This window comes from Centruroides vittatus, unplaced genomic scaffold (assembly GCF_030686945.1).
Source record: "Centruroides vittatus isolate TY-2023 unplaced genomic scaffold, ASM3068694v2 contig_750, whole genome shotgun sequence".
In the NCBI taxonomy this organism is placed as follows: domain Eukaryota; kingdom Metazoa; phylum Arthropoda; class Arachnida; order Scorpiones; family Buthidae; genus Centruroides; species Centruroides vittatus.
Genome location: NW_027122487.1, coordinates 186621 through 203666, shown reverse-complemented (window position 1 = coordinate 203666; position 17046 = coordinate 186621). Strand labels below are relative to the sequence as shown.

Below are 17046 nucleotides of genomic sequence, written 5' to 3'. Positions count from 1 at the left end.
CAAAAATATATGATGATAAAATGAAATATCTACAAAAATTCACGCGAGAGTAATGAATATATTCAGAAAATAAAACTAGATTAAATGTAATTTATAATTGTATATCGTGGAGGACAGCTTCTCACCTGAAATCCAATTTGAATTCCATTAGCAGCTGTTTTATCGTTATTACAGCATTTAATCTCTACTAAAGTAGAGAATATTAAAAGTAATAACAATAAAATTTAAGTTAATACAAAACTGAAAGTACTGCATAAATTTGAGTTAGAAGATTAGAATGCATGAAAAATTTGAGAGAAAATTGGGAATAAATATAGATTAGTTTGAGGGAATAAGGCAACGCAACACAGAAAATCTGCATTCTGGGTGGATTTTCTATAGAAAACTGTCCCTATACGAGCGTTAGACATGTGAACAAAACTCCCTCCAGCCCGTTGTTGAGGCGCGAACCCGTACCAAGTGTTCAGTGGTTTTATCCACTCTGCCACTAGAATGAGTTAACTGAGAAGTCAAAAATTATGAGGCCGAGTGGATAAAACCATTAAACACTAGTCGCGGGTTCGTGAGAACAACGGGCTGTAACGTGGAGTTTCCCGTGTTTTCTTCACTCCCCATTAGCAGATCTCTCGTGTTGCATTGCCTTTTTCCATTAAACTAACAAATCAAAAATATCTTACACCGGAAACCGGAGAAAAAAGTAACCGGAAATTTGAAAAAAATGGAGTGCTCAAAAATTGGGATAAAAATGTTCAAAAAGTGGATTAAAATGTTCAAAAATTGAAATTAAAAGTGCTCAAAAATTGAGATATAAACTGCCAAAAAATTCTCTAAAAATGATTAAAAGTAGGGAAAAAAATCAAACAATAAACTCGAAGGTATTAAAAGAAAACACGAAAACAGTTATTTTTATACCTCGTCACCCTATTTATCTAACATAATTTACGAGGAGATCAGCAGTAACAGCGTGTATACAATTATAAATTGGTTTACACGTGACGACATACAAGTGCACTGTTCAATAATTCATTCAGTAGTCCTCCTGAATGAATTATCGATTGGCTCCACTTTGGCATCATCGATTCCTCCCACGCATTTTTTACACTAAATTTTTGGTATATAAAAAAACTCGCACACAATCGCAGTGTTATCAACTGTATAAAGGTGCCGTGTGACGTATCCTACAATTAAAAATTACCTAAATTACGTTTCGAGTTTCTATTGGGAGATTTCCTTTTTGAGTGAAATTCGGGGGTGGGTAGCGAGTTAAGTATCCCACCTTATGACGGTTGCGATTGGTCGATATTTTCCACCAATCGTGCTGCAGTTTTGTTTGTAGAAGCGTGAGAAGCGGAAGGTGGAAAGACGAGATTTGTTACGTTTAACTTCAACTAAACAATACTTTTTTTAACGTGATGATGAGGATATTTACCATTATTTTAATTATATTCTATGGTACGGAATGTGTTAAAAAAGACTCCAAAAAATGGGTAATTACCATTATTTATGATTATTTTTTTTAAATTATAATTAATTTATAATGAAGCTGTGTGTTTTCAAAAGACGGACTTTTGATGTATGAAATTACTAAATATTTATACTAATTGGGTACATTTTTAAAATTTTTTGAGTTATTTTTATTGTTTTTTTAACCAAAAGATACATGCTATAATCGATATCTTAGTAAAACGTACGTTATTACGCACTGGAAAGGGTCCGAACACCCACCAAATGACGTTCGATTCTAATGATTCTATGTATAGAAACCATTAAGTATTTATGTTAGCGTGATAGACATTCGTTTATTAACTCCACCCTGTGATCATTAAATAAAAGGCGTGAGTTCGTACCCACCTAAGTTCACAATTTAATTTTTATTTCTGTAGGTAGACTTTATTTCACGAATATACACCAGTATCCTTACTTGGGGGCACTCTTTAAGTAAATGTAACACAAAACTAATCCCGTAACAAGTTTAACTCATTCAGTTTGTTACGAAAGGGTGTAGGTTCGGTTTCGGTGATGATGTCCCGGTTAATTAGGAATATATTTTCACGTTTCTTGTAATATTTCCTGTCGTTTTAAATGCTTTACAACGAAAATATACGTGCCATAATCATTATCTCTGTTAAAACGTACGTCCGACAGAAGGTCCGAACCCGCGACTTTCAAATTCCGTATTGAAACTATTAAGGGCTCATGTCAGGATGATAGGAATTCTACGTTAACTGTTCAATAGAATTAAATAAATAACATAAAGAACGTGGGTTCGGTTCCCATGCAAGTTAAGTCAAATCTACCAAAGATTTTTTATTATTCTATAGCTTAAATTACACAGAGAAAGTGAAAAATATATATATATATGATACTGTAACTACATTAAAACATTCAGTACGGGTGTGGGTTCGGTTTCTGTCCTTCACCATTTACGTATGTTACTTTCTTCTAAATGAATATAAACATTACTTTAGTTGTACCCACTCCCTTAACCTAATTTTTGAGATTTTTATACGTTGTTACACCTTTAAAACTCCGTAATAATATGCTAAATTTGCTGTTTAACGTGCCAAGGTGGCTGAAGGATTAAATCCGTCTGTCTGTCTGTAGGCCTACATGAATTTAACCCGCGTTCTAAGATTTATCAGAGGGAAAAAAAAAAGGAATCAGCCATCTTAAAAACAGAACACTCACTAGATACTAGAAAACTGAAAAGAACTACTTCAATTTTCTTCATTGGAAGAGTACAAAATCGAATTTTAGTTTGTGGCACGATCAATATTTCCAATTATAGAAAAAAAGTAAACAAGATATTTTTATATATATGGAGTGGGCCAAAAACCAGTTAATTAACTAAATTGTTTACTAATCTGATTACCTGTCTTTTGGCCTACCCTTCGAGCAATTTCTAAATTTTCGAACTATAAAAACGAGCGAACAGAGTATTATTATTATTATTATTTACACAGAGAGCCCGAAATTCTGATAACCGGCTCGACAGGCTTTCTCAAAACACAGCTAATTAACAATTGAGGCGCCCTTATATTCGATTTGTTTACGCCAGATTTCCCTGAAACTTTTTCCAACCGCTAAACGCATTTTTAATTAATTAATTAACGAATTTTTAACACTTAATTTCCTCCCTTTGCAGTCTTCGGGAGTTTGGCACCCCCCCCAAAGATTAAATTCCACGTAATCTAATTGAAACCGAGGATTTAACTAATTAAATTTTTGTATAAATTATGAAGTCAATTTACTTTGAAAGATTTTAATTACGGTGAGTAACCCGTCACCTCTCGTCAATACGATAATCGCTATGGTAACAGCCTTCTATATATAGAAGTATTCATTAAACGAATCAATGAGCGGGATGTAACTTTTACTTTATCTTCGTAATCTAATAAATTTCCTGTGAATTTACACACCTCGGTGAACGTCTCGTGTTGCTGTCTGTAATTTTTTTCGTCTTCTAGAAGAGGGCTTAAATTACTTATTCACAAGTTAAAGACGAGGAAAAGAATTTAATACTCGAGGAAGAGTGCGAAAGAAATGGTTTACTGTGTTACGTACACTGTGTATTGATTGCTGGTTACGCAGTTAGATGGCCTGTAGTAATTGTAAAATTGGCATAATTCAATTAGTCTAGTGAGACTGTACCGTTACCGTGTTACCCTGATTACGTATGTTGTGCAGTCTCTAGCCGTATACTGATTTTACTGTCTCCGGAAAGACTTTTGATTTACCCCTATACAACTTTATTTAGTGTGTTAATATTATAGAGTAACTAAGATCCTGGTATTCCTCTTGTTCTGGAGGTTTGTGCCATTGCTAGTCCACCTCATACGCACGTATCATGCGCCTGGGAAGCATGAAAACGGGTAACTGATACATCAGACATGCTACATGTAAATAGTTACGCTTTATTTGCTTCTTTGATCAATAAACTTGGATGTTACTTTTAAATTGTTACATTATATACTGTAATGAATATTAGAGGATCATCTGTGATATAAAAGATTTTTTTAGAAGCAGTTCATTGGCTTATAATTTTAAAAACTTTCAAATAAAAGCTTTTAACCAATCACCATTGAGCTAATTCATGATCACTGAAAGTTTAAAGATTGACATCTTAATTGATTTTGCAGAAGACTGCCTATGTTGATTTTCTACAATTACCTCCTAAAGCTAGTGGTTTTTTTTTTTTTTTTTAATTTTTTTTAATTTTTTCAAAAGTTTTTACTAATTTTAATTAGGTTTTTGCTAAAAACATTTTCTTAAAATTCACAAATTTTAATGGAATTTACCGTATTTTTTTACTCCTCATAAAGTAGGTCATCTGCTGTTTCAACATCTTTGTGCATCAAGTGAATTACTGTGGAGTATGGCTGACTAAACAAACAAGTTAAATGTATTCTGACACAATTTTCTATAAAGATAAATATATATAGATCTAAATCTAATTTTAATATTTATTATATATATATATACTAAATACTAAAAACATTTTTATGTAAACTTTTACTAATATTTATCCTGTTAAGGTATGAACCTTTGATTACGTTTTATTTGCCACTTATAAATCTTTTCAGTTCCTTGTATAAATTATCAATAATAAGATTGTAGGATTTGATGGGATAAGGAAATATATGGACAATCTGACAAAGAGAGGTGATTCCTGGGAAGACTTTCTCTTGGAAACTGATTCCTATTTAGGTGTTACACACATGAAGAAAACTGAAAAGTCTAGTGGCCATCCCATTGGTGAGGTGTGATCCATGACTGACTACCTGCGTTTGGTGGTTTATGAATAAAAGCATCTAAAATACTATAATTTGTTTCCTTTATGATCATTAATTTTATATTTTTTATTATATTCTCCAAAATAGCATTAAATATAGTGTTAAACTATATTTTACCAGGGCAACTTTGTTTTAAGTCTAACACGTTTTTGTACATTTTTATATTCTTCTTCTAGCAAAGGGCCATTGATGAGTGGACAAATGTTATTTTAACCATCACGGCAATGGATAACACAGATTACGAATTCTTCAATAGCACCCTCGACAACATACTTCAACCAAGAGTGCCTGGAACCATAGGAAATGAACGAGTCAGGAAGGTTCGTAGTATCCTCAACATCCTACAACCAAACTACATATTAGGTTTACTTATTGTCAATTGTTTCAGTTCATCACCAATACGATGAAGGATTTGGAATGGGATGTGCAACATGATTCTTTTGACAGCAAAACACCTAACGGAATTCGTACCTTCACCAATATTGTTGCCACACTAAATCCTAATTCATGTAGGAGATTGGTCCTGGCTTGCCACTATGATTCTAAAGATATACCAGGATTTGTAGGTGCCATAGATTCCGCAGTACCGTGTTCCATCATTATATATTTGGCATGGGCGTTGAATGATCAGTTGAAGTATTTTAATCAGGTAAGTGTAGAAACACCTGAATGCAATAAGTACTTTCACTAACAATTCACAAAAGTTTAACTCTCCTGCTTACCAACAATGAATAAAGAAGCCAGAATAGCAAAGAAGTTGCCTGGCAAGTAAACTACTTTATTCAAATGATTGATCAATAATTTTACAAAATTCAGGGAAAGTAGAACACAAATATGAAAATCCTATCATAATTTTGCCAGTTAAATATTAAATGCCTTGTCCATTTGCTCATACTAAATCATGTATTAGCACAGTGTAAGCTGGGTGTTTATTTGGCCAGATATATCATATCGCCATTCAATCCAGCAGTTCCATGTGTAATTAAATTAATTTTATGTGAGATTATTAAAAATATATAATTTGATGTAAATAAAATTTTTTACAAATTCAAAACATGTCTATTAAGAACTCAGTTGCAAAGGTATCCGGCATTCTTATTAGAACTTGTTGACATTTGTCTCAGTGACTATTGTTCTGTAGCTATGAGGATGATGGAATGAATATACAGACTATTCTTATGTACTGGTACTTCTTTTTTAAAATTCCCTTAAGTTCTGAAGAATCACTGATGATTTGCATATTTGTATGCAGTGAGCAACGATGGGAACATTGTAGGCATTTAGTCCTTTACTGCCAGAAAATTTCCTGTGACAGGATTGGCAGACAGCACTGGCTCAATCACTAGCAACAATGCAAAAAGGAAGACTAAGGAGAACAATGTTCCCGGTAACAATATAATGTAAAAATTTAATAAAGAATAGCAAAAAACATATTGTATCTGTACATTATGTATTATAATGACACAGATGGCCATTAGCACCCATTGCAATATTGCTGCAAGGCTATGCAACAAATGCAATCTTGCTGCAAGATGTGAAAGAAATAGACCAGCAACTTTATGAACACACAAACTATTTCAGTATTCTGAAAAATACTTATGTAAAAACAAAACTAGAATCCATTTTATGCAACACAGTAACATCTATAAGCTTTTTGATAGTTTGGCCTGACCTACAAAAGGTAGACCTGCTAAATAAGACATTTTGTATTATGAAAATGATGAAATCAAGATTTACAATTGCTTGTGTACAGAAAATCAGGAAGATAAACACAAGAAATCTCTTGTTATCTATCTGTTCAGCCAATATTTTCTGTAGACACTTAATCAGGCTATACAAAAGATGAATGATCAGCCATCCAGATTCTCAACTTTGCTTCTTGTTGTCAACTATTGCTCAATTTTTCCTATTAGCAAAGCCTCTTCTGAAATGGGTTCAGTTGTTACAGAATGCCAGAGTTACATTCAGACCAAACTTTGCAGGATTAAATGACAATTGCAGTGAATGGAGAATCCTTGAAAAATTCCAACTATGCTCCAGCAATTGACACATGGTAGTTCAGCATCTGGATCATTCGCTAGAATTTGATCAATGATTTTGGCTATCATTACCAAACTTTCACTAAGGAAATCTGTACAGAAATTCTCTGAGTTCTTTGTTTTCAGAATCACTATTTTCCAGTTGCACATGAATTCCTTGTTCTGCCAGTTCTTGAATGTTGTTGTTGGTAAGGCTCTCACCAGAAACATGCGGTAACTCCTCAATATCTAGCTCGTCTACATTTCCTAGTCCTCTGCTGTATCAATTGGGTTGACAATTTGGTCAACCTAACAATATAGAGATGGGCTCTTCTCGTTGAGAATTCTTCTATACCTTCAGCCATAACTTCTTTCACACTTCATTCATGCATTTATCAGTTAATTCTTGCCAAGCCAAGTCGATATTTCCTATGGCATCCATGATGTTTTATTTTCTCCAAAATCGCACATAACAAACACAGATTTTAGGAAAATACAGTGCTATGACAAATTTCCACCTTTCGCTGATTGGTTCGTGTTTGTAAATAATTGTATTATATACAATTATTATATATAAATCAATGAAATGCCATGATAATTTGAATCAGGTAAACTTTGATTTTTTTTTTTAAGGCTTTGAGTAGACCGCATTATATTGAATCAGTGTAATCGAGACAGCGTTAAGTGGGGTCTTACTGTATGTGTATATATATATGGTATGTGTTACACATTAGTACATTTATATCAGCTCCTAGATATATCATGTTCTACAGTGCTCTAAGTAACATGCCAATGTGTTTTCGTACATAAATATAGCTCATACTGGCTGGTCTTTATAGAGTATATATAAATGAACATGATCGTGATTACGAACATTTACACAAGTACGTAAACACTACTGAGGTGTTCTTGCATGAATTAAGCTGCTTTTTATTATGTACAGAATATTATACTTATATTCATAAAATTCTATATATGTTAAAAAAGAAATTTTTATAATAAAACTTATCAAATAATAAAAAGAAAAAATCTATAATTGTAAAGAAAGAAAAACAATAGCAATTATATTTTATAAAACTAATTATTGAAAAAGTAAAAATAATCAAGAAAATAATGATGAGTAATGAGAAAATGATGTAATTAGTTATTACAGTATAATAAAAGCATTACAATAACCAAAAATAGAAACTATAATTAGTTTTCTTGGAATCTTAATTAAAATAATTAAGATTCCAAGAATCTATTATTTCAGAATTAAAATAATTCTGAAATAATAGATTCTAACAGTTTTGAGAATAAAAAAAAATTACTGTAAGAACTATGAAAAAAAATTGCATTTAAACATCTAATTTTTCAGAAAGTTACCATTTAAAAATAAAACATTTATCTAAACACATATAAAATCACAATTTTTGAATTTCAAATTCAAACTAGAATCCAGATATCAACATAAACAATTACAAGTTAGTGTAAAAAATCTATTTTCCTATCACTTTTGGATTCTAAAGCTCCACTCATACAAATTACTATGAATGAATGAAACAAACAGTGACCAAAACAAAAGCCTCATAGTATTAGTTAAGAAGATTTCAAACACTATTTATGAAAAATTGATTGGTTGAAGGAACTGAAGTTTGGCAAAAGTTAAGATATTCTCAAATCCTAACAAACTGGCTCAACACATGCTGAAATTGATAAACTGGTAGTTCATATCCACTTTGTAGCAGTTCATATGCCAAAGTGAACTTAGCTTAACGTCCATCTTCGGGGTTATCTAACTAAGTGCAACATCAGAGACCAAAAGTTCTAAGATGAAATTTTTACTATAATTTTTGAATATTCGTGCATATATTGAGTCTCAATAAAGCCGTTTTAAGCTGTAGTTATAACTGAGGAAAGCTATTTTTTATTCTTCTGTTTATTAATTTTGTTTCTTTAATGCGTTTTTTAAAACCAGAATGACTGTGTAGAAATGAAAGCTGAATTTTTAGTTTTGTTAGTGATCGTAATGCTTTTTTTTCTTTTAATTTAAAGAATTTCTTTTTTTTCTTAGCTTCTTAATTGAAAATTAGCTGTCTTTTTTAAAATTAATTATGAAAACATTAAAAGAGTGAAAGAAAGTGCAATTTCAAGATCGGTATAAATCAGCAATTTTTAAAAAGCTATACAAGAAATCTAATACATCCAAATTACAAATTTCAGAATGCTTTGAGAATTATGGATTCCCTGACAAATTTTGATGTACGAAAATTCCACCGTGAACCCTAATATCACGGCTCTTCCCGAGATGCTATGTTCCCTTTTTCCGTCTTCCTATGGACGATTGCCTTGATGGATAGATTGATAGGATAAGGCAATATGTGGTGATCTATCAAGGGTTGCCTTCCAGGAGGATTTTCTACAGGAAACTAGTCCCTATTTAGGTATTATGCATGTGAAGATTATTCAGTAAACTCCACAAGGCAACATAGCGTTGAAATGTGAACCATAACCAGTGAACAAATGTCAGTGTATTAGTCAATAGGTGCAACAACAATAATACTAATTGTAAAATATAATTTGTACACTGATCTGTATGTCTGTTGTTAGTATATTTTATATTTAATATTACAGAATGATGGATTAACCATTCAATTAATCTTCTTTGATGGAGAAGAGGCCTTCAAGAAGTGGAGAGAAAATGACAGTCTATATGGTTCTCGACATTTGGCAGGGAAATGGTCCATACAAACTGACACCAGAGCATGCCCTGATGAACAAACAGAAATTAAAAAAATTGTAAGTAAATTATGTATTTAATAAATTGTGCATTATTTACTGAACCATAATCAAAAAATCCTGAAATTTTCACATTTATCCAGTCTCATCATCATAACATGGTTACTAAATTTCAATATAAAAATACTAAACTTGTAAAGAGTCAATTCCAATGTTATCTTTGTTTGGAGATTATTTTTAGTTTGTTGTTCTGTTTAATTTGGGGAATTTTATTTCATTAAGGATAGACTACCACACCTCATCTGGACAAAACTCTAAAACTAAAATTCATCTTACTACATCAACTGCTGGCAGCAACCAATTACATCATCAAACCTGGAAAGGACATCTTGGGAGAGACTTCCACAGGAAGTTAAAAGGATGATCTCCTGCCCCAAATTGTCATAAAAAGGCAACAAAAAATTATATAACATTAGCTGTATGTTTCTTGGAACCTAGCATAAAATTGCTATTGAGAACCTGTCACACAGGAACACTCCTGTTGACGAAATAAGTGGAGTTTTATAAGCTCGATAAATGTACAATGAAAGTCTTTTCACCTTGTTTTATTCCCTCTATTGGTCAATTTTATCTACATTTTAACCAAAAAAAGTTTTTTGTAGTTTTACTTGTTCTATCTCATGTTTTTAACAATTAGTTATTCCAATAGTCACTATAATTATATTTTTAGTTTTACAATTATACCTAATAAGGATTGAAGATGGGCATAAGACCTGAAATGTATATCCTTTGTAAATTATAGAAAACAAAAATTCGCTTTATCCATCAAGAGGCATGTTCCTCTGTGATATGTTCTCAACTGCAATTTTATGCTAGGTTCTGAGGACATACAACCAATTGAGAGAACAGCAAACAATCAAGTACTATAAAAGATTAAACGTAAGAGCGATGACACGACTGAAAGAAAGATTGCTAGAATTAAACAAACGTTAGCCACTTAAGTATGTAAATAGGGTCGAGTGGGCGTAATCACGTAACAACACCAAAATCGTACTATAAGAAGGAGGTGAAGCTCGAGATCGAACGAGGTGATGCTAAAGATTGAGTGAAATCAAAGCAAGGCCTTCAAGTTCCATTGACGACATAGACATTTCTTGGTCACAGTTAGGCAAAGTTAATTTATAAGGTGTCTTTCTGAATTTTCAATAGGTTTCAATTTCATACTTTTGCTTGTCAGTTTTGCAGAGATAATTCTAAGATATAAATTAAATTATAACTAAGTCCCCAAGTATTGGGAAAAGTTCTTGTACACGTATATAGATATATTGGTTTTATGGATTTGATAAAATATCCTTTTAGTATATTTTGAATTTTTGCTAACTTTATTTTGTTACTGTATATATTCAGGCTTAGAAGAATAAATAGACTTTTCATTATTACTTATAGTAATTATTTCAAATTTTTGATACATTAAAAATTTTTCGATACTTATTACTCGTGTAAACTCCAGGCCTGGTATTCTTGAACCCTTGTTTATGTAATGCACTGTTAGGAAGCTATCTGCAGTGGCATAGCGAGGGGGGTGCCACTCACAGAGGGGTGCCCAAATGGTCTCCAAGACAAACTGTGTGTGTTTCTGGAGTGGAGAGGGGATGCCAATAAAGTGTCGTGCCCCGGGCGCCAGTTAAGTTTGCTACGCCACTGACTATCTGGGCTGTCAATAGAAATAGTTAAGGCATTACCAACTGATTCAGCAACAGATGTATTTATTATTCTACGCAAAAACCTTATGTTCACTCAAAATTTATTATAAGACAAATTAGGAGAGAAATTTTCAAATTTCCTGCACTGAATTTGAGAATGGGATTTATTTATTTTTGGAAGAGCACAAAGCCTAATAAGCATTCAGTCAGTAATAGAAAACAGAGTTTGTAATACAGCAATATCTTAGCAGTAAACATTACAAACTCCATGTTTCATAAATGGATTAAGTTCAAATGTCTTTAATAAAATATAAATTATTTTTTTTTATATGACTTTGTTGGCACACAAACTTGATATGTTTTGGCCTTTAACTTCATTAGTAATGGATGGGCTTACAATTAGCATTACAATGAGACACACCAGTTCCAGATTTAGGTATGCAATATACAAAGTAGTTATGTTAACCTTTGCTTATTATTTTACAGGTAAAGTATGTTACTGAAATAAGAAGAAATAAATTCAAATTATTTTGGTGATGCAAACTCACAGTCAGCATGAAGTTGCTGAAAAGTTTACACAGGCTACATTCAGACTTCCACCAATCACTTACAGTGATCTAGGTGCACCCTGTTACTCTTCAGCAACTTCTTACTCACTGCAAGTCCTCACCATCAATATAACTTGAATTTTTCCTCCTTACTTAGTGCCATGCTTTACATGGAATCTCAGAAACTTTTGGGTCATCAACTAGATTCAAAGTCCATCAATGGTAAAGTTCTGTCAAGATTATTTGAGTTACTTTATTGCCTTTTGAGATACCTATATCATTGTTTAGTTGTTTACTATAATAGTAAGTGTATTTTTGATATCTTTTTTCTTGTGAAGTAAAGAAACTATACGTAGATAATGATGGTGCTAGAATTTTCATTCTGAGAGGGTGGAGATAGGCAGAACACTATTTTAGTGGAATGGGTGTTATCTGCACATTTTATCATCAAACAAATTAATTTTTTAAATATAGCAATTGATTTTTTTAGACATGTGAGTACAAAGTTTAATGAGAATCTATGGACTTGGATAAATTACTTTGGGCTGAGCAGATAGGTTGCGAGGAGATTTTAGGGTAGGCTGGCATCCATCCTCACATCATCCATGTCTGTGAAAATGTCTGAATTTTTGTTATTTTCTCTCAAATTTCTCTCTTTATTAATTTTTAATATGTATTATAAATTATTCAAACTTATATTTTCTTTATTTTTTAAGGATTTATTTATTTTATTGGATCTAATTGGGTCAAAACAGATGGAATTTTGCAGCATGTTTTGGAACACACACAACATTTATCTGCAATTAGTTTCCATTGGTAAGTAATAGCAAACATATACCATCATTTTTTAATTTAATCTTATCAAATACTGCTATAAATAATGGTTTCCTATTTACAGAAAAGCAATTAAACCGACTAAATGTTTTAGAGAAAGATGATCCAAATGAGTATACAAAATATTTTGGAAAAGAGTGCTTTTTAAGTGTAATACAAGATGACCATTTGCCTTTTCTTCAAAAAGGTCAGTTATTGAATTTAATTTACAGGTTTGGTTTATTCATATACAGCAATGCAACACACGGGCAATCAGCCGAGGGGAATGCTTCCTGGGATGACTTTCTTTGGGAACTCACTATTTAGATGATACTAATATGAATAAAACCCAGAAAACTCCATGTGGCCAGCCATTGTTGAAGTGCAAACCCACAACTAACTACCAGCATTCAGTGGTTTATCCACTCAATCACTGATGGAAACCTTTTGTTTACAGGCAAACACCACTTAATGTTGGAGGTCCTATAACATTAATAGAGCAGGAAAATTTGCAGCTGCCTGTATCTTTTTCTATGTTTAGATATATAATTATGTATCTAAACATATCATTGTGTTACATGTAGCCCATGCAGGGTATATATATATCCTTCAGTACCTACCTAACTGACAAATGCAGATAGCTATAATTATGTATGCTTATAGTAAGGCGACTTCAAAATACACAACAGGAGACAGTTTGCAGTATTCTGTGGTAAAATTTGGAAGTTAATGCCGCTATGTCAGAAATAATGCGCAATACTGAAAAAAGTCAGTTATAAACTTGTAGAGCATGACTGATTTTGTACAAAAGAACACCTTGTATACATGAATAGAAAGCATGAAATGCTAATTAGCTGGTATTCTATTCCCATCAATGCCATGTTGCTAATCTCATCACAAAGCATGGGAAGTGAAACTATCCATTAGACTTAGACATAAAAAATGCTGTCCTGGATACAAATGTATATTTCTTATTGTCCCTATTTCTCATGATTTTCTGTTTTGTAACACATTAGTGACATAGCATTTAACAGCAATCAAATACCATCAAATTAGCATTTTACACTTTCTATTCACACTATTTTATATGTAAAATGTGCTTTCATACTAAGTCAATCATGCTGTACAACTTCATAATTGAGTTTTTTATATCATGCATCATTTTCAAGATAGAAGTGCAATCTTCCAAATTTTACCAGTAGAAGTGCTGCAAGTGGTCTTGTCTTGTAGTTCATAATCAATTTACTATAACTGTAGCTATCTGTGTTCATCAATTATGTGGGTGTATAATGACTTTACTATGGATTAGCCATGGATAAATAGATAAAATTATATAGTATAGCTTATTATGTACACTATGATGTTTGCTTAATGACAAAAATCACTTAATGACATATTCTTGAAACATATCTGATCATTAAACAGCACTTTTTTGTACAAGTGGATTAATTGTTATTAAAAACTTTTATCATCCAGCAATTCTATCATCATCATGGTAAATACCAATACTACACCTAACTGTAATGAACAAGAAATGCTTTCAACTTAAGATTTAAATGAAGGAAAACAATCACTACTAAACCTGTAATAAATTTATATTTTCTAAAACAAGGAATTCTGTTGTAATTTATGACCTATTGTTTCACTCTGTTGAATGCTCATTTGACAGGAAGCTTTACTATATGAAAATATTTGGTTTCCCAAAGCAAGTATCAGGTTGTTGTATATGGAATAGCTGACTTAACAAAGTATATTTAATCACATGCAAAATGGTTTACCGCTTTAATCCATAGAATCACTGACAGCACCTGTGAATATTCTTGAAACTGATAATTTGTTCTTAACAACTAACAAGAGTATGGATGCCTTTTTGATAAAACTTGGTTGTGTGCAAAATTGTATGATTTCTGAAATTTACTATTTACCATTAAATCATGGCCTTCCTATCTTTATAACGTGCGCAAGAAATCCAGTAAGAAGGATGGGCTCGAATGCAGGAATATGAAGAAAAAGGCACTTGGTGTCAAATATTGGCTTTACCAAAGTCTGGTCAGTTTACATACATGTTCAACTTCAAAGCCTTATTTGCTTACTTCTCACAAGACACTTATGAAACTAGTGTGACATATATAGACCAGATCACCACTATCTGTTTTCGGACATATCATACAAGACAATCAGACTGTTTCATTGTGTGCAACAGCCAGTTTTACAGTTGGGAGATATAAACCTATTTCATATACAAAAACCTGATAGTTTGGGTTGGGTGTCAAAATACATGTCTTTCAGCATCAGACTTTAATGTAGTTGAATTGTTCTATTAAGCATTGATCAAACTGACTCTTATAAATCTGTCACAGGATCATACCAAATACACCAACAAATGCATCATAGCCCCAGTGCCGTAACTAGGGCGGTGCCAATGGCGCCCAGGCACAGGGCGTAGAAATGACCTGGACCAAGTTTTATATCATAGTTTTGGGGCATAGTCACAGAAGCTCGCACCGGGCGCATAAAAGACTAGTTACGACGCTGCCTAGGACCACATACTTTCATGTAATCCTAGATACATCCATTCCTTAGCTACACAGGACAATATTTTGGACAACAATAATGGGTAAAAATTAAGCCTGGAAAATAATCCATAGCATATCAATTAATAACAAAACTCTTATAGAAAAAATGAAGTAGAATTATAGTAACTTAATCATTAATTTCTTCAATATTTTAATCATAATACATTTTCTTAAAAACAGGTTTATTCCTTTCAGGAGTTCCAGTGTTGCATCTCATTCCACCTAATTTCCCTCTGGTTTGGCACAAGACTTCCGACGACAGAAGTCACCTTCACCACCAAACCATCAGCAATTTAAATAAAATTTTGAAATTGTTTATCTTTAATTACTTACTGAAAAATGAAGATGCATCTTAGTATTAAGAATTTCCAATTTAAATGAATGAAATAGAAAAAAATAATCTTGTAAGAGATTCTTCTACTAAAAATATGATGATAAATGAATATAGACCATATAAAACTAAGGAATTATATACATATTATATTGTTCACAAGCCCCTGAATCTATAAATTTGTGGTTCTTCCAAGCAGAAATTGGTTTTATGGCATTACTTGTATAGTACAGTACATTTTGACAATTTCCATATCCAGTAAAGGATTGTAAGCCTGTTTATGTATCACATGAAACTGTGTGTGAAAGAAAGTATTGTTTTTGATCTGTAAACATGCACGAAGTTTCACATGGCCGTAGTTATAAAGAAGCTGGCATATTATTCTGATATTCTGTGATATAAATCTATCAATTAGATTAATATGAAATCTTACAACTTATGTCGTACGTGCAAAATGTACTTACGGTACATTAGAATTAAATGATTGAAGTCACAGTAGACAGTGTATAATTTAAGTATGGAGTAGCATATAATAAATATTAGTGAGATTTTTCATGTAACTTTTATTAATAAAAAGAATGAGTACTAATGCATAGTTAATGTATATGATGCTATTATTTTATTATAGAATCTTTGTAATGAAGAAAATGAGAATTAAAAGAGAATATTCTAAAGTTTCCTCCAAATAATAAAATCTGACATCATTCTAGTTCAATTTTATTGCAAGTTAAGCATAAGATTCTCAATACATATATGAAAATAATGAATTTAACACTTTATAATCATTGTCAAACTTAATTATAGAATTTATTCTTCCATATATCTTATAGAGTATCTAGCTATACAGAACATTATATAGATATATATAGAAATATCTTTATATAGATATTTACAATTGTAGAAGGAAGTTATCAGGTATCATGTAAGAGCATTGCTTTAATTCTAAAAAAATCTGGAATTAGAAGAGCAAAGATTCTATGTAAAAGTGGAGTATATAGAATTTGTATTTATATGACATGAGTATGCACGAACTACAGAAAGAAAATTCAGAGGATTTTACGGCACAGACTAGACATTCGAGAGCAACGGTGCACCCAGAAGGTAACCAAGGGGTCTTGGGATCCCCAAAGGAGAAGGAAAAGAAATGCTAGTAAATTTTCCAAAAATATTTTCTTAATTAAGATTCTTTTTTATTTATTTTGTGTTGTGTGTTCTATTTCAATATTACTTATGAATTAGCAGTCACATAAGGTGGAAATTTTATTGCGTTTGCATTAAAAATTTTATTCATTCAACTTGGATCCCCAAGATTAAATCTTGAGTAAGCCACTGTTCAAGAGGAAGGATTAATAGCAAACTTGAAGAGTGCTTCAAAATAAAGATATAACCTAGAGAAAGCCAGAGATAATGTTAAAATAGCGGAGTCTGAATTTATGCAAGAATATGTAACAAAGTTTTATAATTACCTACTTAGATTTTCTTCTTCCAATTCTTATACAAAGATTATAAATCCATTTTTATTTTCTCTAATAATATCCATCAGTTA

The 17046-nt window shown here is 31.9% G+C and overlaps 1 protein-coding gene across 1 annotated transcript; it reads left to right on the top strand.

The window, feature by feature from the left end:
• The first annotated feature begins 1294 nt into the window (after window positions 1-1294).
• On the top strand, window positions 1295-16104 carry LOC136981301 (glutaminyl-peptide cyclotransferase-like). Its single transcript, XM_067277601.1, has 7 exons — window positions 1295-1487; window positions 4970-5113; window positions 5182-5442; window positions 9425-9589; window positions 12497-12596; window positions 12679-12801; window positions 15365-16104. The coding sequence occupies exons 1-7, from the start codon at window positions 1413-1415 to the stop codon at window positions 15523-15525; spliced, it is 1029 nt and encodes a 342-aa protein (XP_067133702.1). The 5' UTR covers window positions 1295-1412; the 3' UTR covers window positions 15526-16104.
• Window positions 16105-17046: the final 942 nt, after the last annotated feature.

Excerpts from the sequence above, each read along its gene's own strand:
- LOC136981301 (XM_067277601.1), top strand. The coding sequence starts at position 1,413 with ATGATGAGGATATTTACCATTATTTTAATTATATTCTATGGTACGGAA. Across the intron at positions 9,590-12,496 it reads AAACAGAAATTAAAAAAATT|GATTTATTTATTTTATTGGA; the intron begins GTAAGTAAATTA and ends TTATTTTTTAAG. Across the intron at positions 12,597-12,678 it reads TCTGCAATTAGTTTCCATTG|AAAAGCAATTAAACCGACTA; the intron begins GTAAGTAATAGC and ends TCCTATTTACAG.